This window comes from Lipotes vexillifer, unplaced genomic scaffold, assembly GCF_000442215.2.
Source record: "Lipotes vexillifer unplaced genomic scaffold, Lipotes_vexillifer_v1.1 scaffold1242, whole genome shotgun sequence".
In the NCBI taxonomy this organism is placed as follows: domain Eukaryota; kingdom Metazoa; phylum Chordata; class Mammalia; order Artiodactyla; family Lipotidae; genus Lipotes; species Lipotes vexillifer.
This window is the reverse complement of record NW_006793169.1, coordinates 45,123-53,762: the sequence shown is the minus strand read 5'-3', so window position 1 is coordinate 53,762 and position 8,640 is coordinate 45,123. Positions and strand designations below refer to the sequence as shown.

Below are 8,640 nucleotides of genomic sequence, written 5' to 3'. Positions count from 1 at the left end.
GGGGTTTCCATCGGCAGTCTATGGGAAATGAATATAAGTGCCACTTCTGGTTCCCAATACTACGGCAGCTGCGCATGTGCAAAGCCGCCCTGAGAGCGCTTTGGGTCTGGGCAGGGCGGGGCGGGGCGAGGGAAGACCCGCCCCCTCCCATTCGCCTCGGCCTTAACTCCTTCCCATCCGTCCGCCAGCGTCTCTTTCTTCACCTCTGACCTCGGAAAGAAGGGGGTGGGGCTTTTGGGGCGGAAGTAGCAGTGCATTGTGGGCTCGCTTAGAGTTGAGCCTGAATGGAAGTGGCGCGCCGCTGCTGACATTATCACGTCCGGGCGGTTGGGGTTCGGACGCCGGCCGGGGTTCGGGTACCTCGACCTCGGGAGCAGACCGGAGCGCGAGGAGGCGGCGGCGGTGGCGGCGCGGCGAGTTGGTGGAGGGGGCGGCTGTGCACGGCCCCAAGACATGGCTCACAACAAGATTCCCCCGCGGTGGCTAAACTGTCCGCGGCGCGGCCAGCCGGTGGCAGGTAACCGGGACGGGAGGTGTTCGAGTCCCCGCGCACCGGCGGGTCCGGGGGTGGGCTGAGTGGGGCGCAGCTTTTCGGTAGTGATGTTTCAGGACCGAGACGTACTCGGTCCGATGAAGCTTCGTGGATGAGTGGATGAGTGTTTGGGAACCTGGACTGGAGGGAGTGGGGGCACTTGTCACTCTTCAGTAAGGCTAAGTATTGCGAACGGGAAGGTAGATAGGAGCTTTGTGTGGCAGGAGCCGAGAACCCAAGAACCCAGTGGGTAATAATACTTTGAAGCTTAGTCAGGAGTTTGTAAACCTTTGAGGGTTCTCGGAAGGGGAAGGGACAAGTGTCGGTTTTGAGAGGAAGGCTAAAGGGAGGGGCAGTTCCCGGCGGTGAAATTCATCCACACCGAGACTGGAGGTTTTTGTTTTGTTTTTTAAATGATTCTTAATTGAGGACTTTTTCATCTTTGAGTTTGACACGACAGACTTTAAGGTGTACAGTTTGAAAGTGTACAGTTTGATAAATTTGGACCACAGGCGCACACACACACCCTGTGAAGCACAATCAAGATAGTAAACACAATCATCACCACTCCATGTTTCCTCCTGCCCTTTGTAATCCCTCCCTCCCTGAGGCAACCAGTGATTTGCTTTCTGTCACTACAGATTTAGTTTGCATTTTGTTTAATTTTTAAAATAAATGGAAGCATACTCTTTTTTGGGGGGGAGGTCTCTGGCTTCTTTAACTCAGCATTATTATTTTGAGATTTTCATGCTGTGCTTGTACGTATCAATAGCCCATCCCTGTTTACTGCCGAGTAGTATTCCACTGTTATGGATACACCAGTTTAAATTGGTTTGTCCATTCACTTGTTGATGGTCCTTTGGGTTGTTTCCAGTTTTTGGCTGTTGCATACTAACTTGCTATGAATATTCATGTGCAGTTCTTTGTATGGACATATGCTTTCATTTCCCCTGTGTAAATCTCTAGGAGAGGAATGCATCGCATGATAGGTGTAAGTTTAACCTTTTAAAAAACTGCCAGACTCTTTTCCAAGTTATAACATTTTGCATTCCCGCCATCAATATATGAGAATTCTGTTTGCTCCACATCTTCTCTAACACTTGATTTGATCAGTCTTTTTAATTTTACCCATTCTAATAGGTGCTTAGTACTATCTTACTGTGGTTTGATGTTGAGCATCTTTTCATGTGCTTCCTGGCAGTTCACATATCTTCTTTTGCAAAGTGTCCAAATCTTTTGCAGATTTTTAAAATTTGGTTGTTTATTTTATTTTTGAGTTGTTAGTGTTCTTTATGTATTGTAAATACAAATCCTTTGTTGAATATATGCTTTTAAAAGTCTTTTCTGGGCTTCCCTGGTGGCGCAGTGGTTGAGAGCCCGCCTGCCCATGCAGGGGACATGGGTTCATGCCCCAGTCCAGGAAGATCCCACATGCTGCCGAGTGGCTGGGCCCGTGAGCCATGGCTGCTGAGCCTGTGCGTCCGGAGCCTGTGCTCCACAACGGGAGAGGCCACAGCAGTGGGAGGCCCGCGTACAGCAAAAAAAAAAAAAAAAAAAAGTCTTTTCTCCCGTCTGTGGCTTGCCTTTTCATTCTCTTAAAAGTTTCTTTTGAAGAGTTAAAGTTTTAAATTTTAACTAACTCCAACTTAATGCTTTTTCTAGAAGGTGTTTTGAAACAAAATTAAAGGATTTTGTAGTGAGCTATGCATACTTACTAATTATGTACACAACTATAGTATGTCTGCCTAGTTATTTAATTAATTAATTATTTTAAAATTTATTTATTTATTTATTTATGGCTGCGTTGGGTCTTCGTTGCTGCGCGTGGGCTTTCTCTTGTTGTGGCTAGTGGGGATTACTCTTCTTGCAGTATGCGGGCTTCTCATTGTGGTGGCCTCTCCTGTGGCACAGCACAGGCTCCAGGTGTGCGGGCTTCAGTAGTTGTGGCACACGGGCCCAGCAGTTGCAGCTCCAGGACTCCAGAGCACAGGCTCAGTAGTTGTGGTGAACGGGCCTAGTTGCTCTGCGGCATGTGGGATCCTCCCGGACCAGGGCTCGAACCGGTGTCCCCTGCATTGGCAGGCGAATTCTTAACTACTGCGCCACAAAGGAAGTCCCAGCCTAGTTATTTTAAGTTGTTGGAAGAGAAGATTCTCTAGTCATTTTTTAATTCAGGTTTTCTGGTTCTTCTAGTTTGTCAGCTTTTCTTCACATTTTATATAAAATTCTCAGTTAATAAAGCCATATAAATGATGGATAAAAGATAATCTAAGCAAGCCTTGGGGTGAGGAAATGGGTTTCCTTAACAAAAATGAATAATTTTTTTTACGTTCTAATCATTTTTATAGGATTTTCACTTGTGCTTGATAGTCATTGTACTCTCTTCAGATGAATTGATTACAATTCATCTCACTCTTCAGACATTTTGACTTTTTTTCCTTTCGCATCTCTAACTTACTGTTGAATCCTTTCTTTTTACATGTGGCTTTCTCTATGGAGTTATGAAGAAACCTCTAAACTTAGATGTCTAGCTTCTTTTTTAACCTGGAGCATGTTTCCTGGATCCTTTCATTAGAGTTACCTGCTGCCCTGATTTGTGAGAAAAACAAAATCATAAAGAAGGTCTTGTCCCAGTGAATATTTTTTATTTGGAATTAGAAAAACAGTTTTAAAATCAGAATTTTAATATATTCTGCAGATGGCAATGACAAATATCAGAATACTGACTTTTTCCTAGATGATTGGGGCAAATGTGGTACTGACTGGGGGCGGACAGCAGCAGATAAGGTGCTAAGCCCCAGGCAGCTTAATACTTCTGTAAGAAATAGAGTTGTGTGCTTTTTTTTTTCTCTCTCTCCTGGAGATGAAGGGTCAGGAATAAAAAGTTTTTCTTTTTTTATTGTATTACGGTATTTTGACCCCCAAAACATAGACTCTTAATTACTGTGATCAGTGAGTCACTAAGCTCACCTAATCTGAACAGTTGGGGGCCCTGAACAGAACCCCAGGCCTCCTGACAACCAAACTGAATCTTTACTGGTAATCAGTTCTTTGGCTTGGCTTTGTGATCCTTACTAGAAAGTAAGGTGAATACAACATAAAATTCTTGATAAGTCTTTCTGAATTTCCCTTAAAATTTGATCTCTCTAACATTTCTGTCCTAGAAGTGTTCATGACACATTGTGTATTTTAGATAATGTAGGGTTGGCAGTGTTTTATAGTGGTAGAATAAGAAATGCTAGCTATATTCTTGCAAGCGTTAGAGAAAAATAAGGAATCATTCACATTCCCAGTTTCTACCTCCTATTTTCTTCCTCTTTTTTGTTCTGATTAGAAAAGTAATTTATGCTTATTGAATAATTTCTTTGATATTTTGCATATTTAGGAAAATGTGTTATGACTGCTTAAATTTTCTCATTGTAAACATTAGGATGAATCTTATTAGTACTAGAAGTTCATAATTTTTCTGAATCAGAAAGAAGATGGTGCTAATTATAAATAGTAATTTGTCCCACTCTGAAGTCACCTTCTCTAATTAAACCAGACTTCTAGTGAGAGAGTGAGTACCTGGAGATAGGGCCAAGCTTTATTTCTGAAGAATTCTTTTTTCCTACTTCTGAGTGATAGATTTCAGGTGAACACTTTGAAGAAAACAAACTTCTGATTATTCAACATAAAATTATTTTCTATGTACTATGTATAAAGAACCTCCTGGGAACTAACTGGGGGACTATAAATATGATTCAGTCTTATGATAATAGTGATGACTTTGAAGACATTTTACTTAGCAAATATTTGTATATACTTTGTGCTGGTTTTTTGGGACTTGGGAGATGATGAAGATATAGTCCCCCACCTTAAAGAGCACACAATTCTGTGAGTAGCAAACCATCATTTTTAAACACAGTTCTGTTTTAACAAGGTCAATAATGACTCTATTATAGAATATTATGGGATACTAGAGATAATAAACCTTTTTTTTCTTTTCTTTTTATTATTATTATTTTTTTGTTTTTTTTCGGAGAGATAATAAACCTTGATGTTAGGGAAGAAGAAGGGGATCAGGCAAGGCTTCCCAGAGGGAGGTATATATGAATTAACATGAATAAATAGAAGTTTGCTAGATAGAGTGTGAGTGTTGCTTTTTTGTTTTGTTTTGTTTTTTTTTTGCGGTACACGGGCCTCTCACCGTTGGGGCCTCTCCCATTGTGGAGCACAGGCTCCGGACGCGCAGGCTCAGCGGCCATGGCTCACGGGCCCAGCCGCTCCGCGGCATGTGGGATCTTCCCGGACCAGGGCACGAACCCGTGTCCCCTGCATGGGCAGGCGGACTCTCAACCACTGCACCGCCAGGGAAGCCCTGTTTTTTTGTTTTTTTGAAGTTCTTCTGTTGGGATAGGATGATGGTGGAGAGATTGCAGACTGAAAGTGAGGATATGGATGTGAGGGTGGAGAGTATGAGCCAGATCGTATAAGCTTACGGTGTGATAAGGGGTTTTAATATTTATATACTTTCACAGTGCACTGGCAAACCATTGCCATTTCTTAAGCATTGGGGTCAGATGATTTGACTTCATTTTAAAGAAGCTTACTTTGATTGCTCTGTGTTTAATGAAAGAGACAGGGGTGGAAGTGGGGAGGTTAGTTAGGAACTTGTCATGGTAGTTCAAGTGAAAGATAATGGTGACGGTTTAGAAGTAGAGTCGAAGAGTAGTAGGCTGATTTGAGAGATACTAAAGAGGGAAAATAGACGGGACTTGGTGCTGGATTTAAAATGAGATAAAGAGAGTCAAAACTTAGTCCCAAGTTTCTGCTTATGCAGTGGGATGTTTGGTACCATTAGGGCTTATTGATGGGGAAAGCAGGTTGGAAGAAGTATTGAAATCCTGATTGCTTAAATGCTGGAGAGGGTGTGGAGAAAAGGGAACCCTCTTGCACTGTTGGTGGGAATGTCAATTGATACAGCCACTATGGAGAACAGTATGGAGGTTCCTTAAAAAACTAAAAATAGAACTACCATATGACCCAGCAATCCCACTATTGGGCATATACCCTGACAAAACCGTAATTCAGAAAGAGACATGTTCCACAATGTTCATTGCAGCACTCTTTACAATAGCCAGGACACGGAAGCAAGTTATGTGTCCATCAACAGATGAATGGATAAAGAAGATGTGGCACATATATACAATGGAATATTACTCAGCCATAAAAAGAAACGAAATTGAGTTATTTGTAGTGAGGTGGATGGACCTAGAGTCTGTCATACAGAGGGAAGTAAGTCAGAAAGAGAAAAGCAAATACCATATGCTAACACATATATATGGAATCTAAAAAAAAAATGGTTCTGATGAACTTAGGGGCAGGACAGGAATAAAGGCGCAGTTGTAGAGAATGGACTTGAGGACACGGGGAGGGGGAAGGGCAAGCTGGGACGAAGTGACAGAGCAGCATTGACATATATACACTACTAAATGTAAAATAGATAGCTAGTAGGAAGCAGCTGCATAGCACAGGGAGATCAGCTCAGTGCTTCGTGACCACCTAGACCCGGGGGATCGGGAGCGTGGGAGGGAGCCACAAGAGGGAGGGGATATGGGGATATAGGTATACTAGCTGAATCACTTTGTTATACAGCAGAAACTAACACACCATTGTAAAGCAGTTATACTCCAATAAAGATGTTAAAAAAAAAAACATCCTGATTGCTCAGGTAGAGATGTTGAGTACACAGTTGGATATATGGTTTGGAATTCAAACAAGTTTGAGATGGAGATGTACATTTAAGGATCATTGGCATAAAGACAATATTTAAAGACATGGTATTTGATTAGTCAGGGTAAGTAATGCTAGTTTCTCTGACAAACAACTCCCCAAACTCAAGGGTTCCAGTCAACATACTGTGTTTATTTCTTGCTCATATCACAATGCATTGTGTTTCAGGCAGCTTTCCTGGGCAACTCTTCTCCAAGTGGTGACTCTCTGGGCTCTTCCCATCTTGTGATGCGGTCCTCTTAAACATATGACCTGCAGGGTTGCCATGGAAGGGGAAGAGCAGGAGTGGGTGCTCTTGGGGTGGTGTTATATCTCACTCCTGCCCATATCCCATTGGTCAGAGTCCAGTCATATGGCCCTCACCAAATTACAAGAGAAGCTGAGAAATGTAGTCTTCCTGCATGCCTCGAAAGAGGAAAATAAATGGAGTTTGATGAACAGATAGCATTGTTTCTGCAATGGCAGTGGAAAAGACCTTTCAGGCAGAGAATGTAGAAAGAGTAGAAGACAAGGCCCAGGATGGAACCCCCCCTTACCAAAACCTGCCCTTTAGAAGTTGGGTAGGGACTTCCCCGGTGGTCCAGTGGCTAAGACTCCATGCTCCCAGTGCAGGGGCCCCGTGTTTGATCCCTGGTCAGGGAACTAGATCCCACATGCCGCAACTAAGAGTTCGCATGCCACAGCTAAAGATCCTGCGTGCCGCAACAAAGATCCTGTGTGCCACAACAAAGATCCCGTGTGCTGCAACTGAAAAAAAAAAAAAAAGAAAAAGAAAACAAAAGAAATTGGGTAGAGGGAACAAAGGAGTTGAGAAAGAATGGCTAGAAATTGGGGGTGGTGATAGGTGGGTGGTAGAAACTAAAGGAGTATGGTGATATGGAAGCCAAGAGGATTTTTCAAGAAGGAAGGAGTTGCCAGATGTATGAGATGCTGCTGAGATGTTAAGATACTAGAAAAGTTGGTAGCAACATGGAAGGGAGGAAGAGTTGATTGATGGTCCTTGTGAGTGCAAAATGGAAAGAATCCAGAGCAGAAGGGAGGGGATTTGCCTTTAATGGGAGTAAGGGCAGGGGATGAAAGAGAAAATGGACTCAGATACAGAAAGGTTTATAACTGCAAAGGTGAGGCAAGTTTCTACCTGGTGGTGGAGAGGCATTGTTGAATAACAATTATTTCCATGGACCCTACGTCCAGATAACCTGGGTTTGGATCACTTCTCTCATTTACTAGAAGTGTGACAATGGGCAAGTTACTTAATCTCTCTTGCCTTGGTTTCCTCATCTGTAAAATGGGGATAATAACATTACATATGTTTATGTTAGGAGTAAATGAATAAATCTATGTAAAATGTTTTAAACATTGTTTGGTATGTGTTAAACATATAAAGTTGCTTCTTTCTACTTTTTCTTTTCAGTACGCTATAATACAAAGCCATCAGTTGAGAAGTGGGTGGGGGAGCTTGGTATATTTTATGAATGAGGAAAAGATGTGAAACATAGGATTGCCTTTGAGATTGATGATTATGATTTATATTGTCACCCTTCTGCTGTGCTCTGAGATTTTCTCCAGGAGCCTTGAGCTGTGTAGGTGGAGGCCCAAAGAAATCAGGTGGTTGGGTTTATCGAGGTCTGGCTTTTTCTCAGGAGAGTGTGACTGAGCAGCTGGGGAGGAGCACAGAGGTTAAGGGTATGTAGAGGAAAGAGGATCAGACCTCTGAGACGACAGTGAGAAGGAGAGAGGTCTAGTGGGATGAAACTTCTAATGTACCATATTATTATTTATTATGTTCATTGTTTGTGGTTTATCTTTACCTAATAGAATATAGGCTTCATGAGGGCAGGGATTTTTATGTTTGTTTTTTCTTTTCACTTATATAGTCTGCACCTAGAATAATGCCTGGTACATAATAGGCACTCATTAAATATCTGTTAAATAAACTAAATGAAGCATAATAATCTAGGTGAGATGATGGTAGAAGTGGTGAGAAGTGGTCAGATCCTGGATATATTCTGAAGAGAGATCTGATAGGATTTGCTGATGGATTGGGTGTGGGGTGTGTAAGAAAGAGAGGGGTCAAGGATAGCGCCAAAGGTTTTGGCCTGAGCTACTAAAAAATTGGTGTCACCATTTGCTGAGATGGGGAAGACCATGAGAGGAGTTTGAAGATGGACAGTTCAGATTTGGATATCAAGTCTCAGATGTCTTTTAGACATCAAGTAGAGACTAAGTCAGGTAGGCAGTTTGATATTTGATTCTAGAGTTAAGGGAGAGGTTTGGCCTGGAGATACACTTTGTCCGTCATTAGCACACCTATGGCTTTTTTTTTTTTTTTT

General features: G+C 42.4%; 1 protein-coding gene across 1 annotated transcript in view; it reads left to right on the top strand.

Moving 5' to 3' along the window:
* Positions 1–272: 272 nt before the first annotated feature.
* Positions 273–8,640, top strand: part of RNGTT (RNA guanylyltransferase and 5'-phosphatase) — a gene marked incomplete at its 3' end in the record, with an annotated part of 34,240 nt that continues 25,872 nt past the window's right edge. The window contains exon 1 of the mRNA XM_007466263.1: positions 273–517. Within this exon, the coding sequence (XP_007466325.1) occupies positions 454–517 (64 nt within the window). The remainder of the gene's footprint in view (positions 518–8,640) is intronic.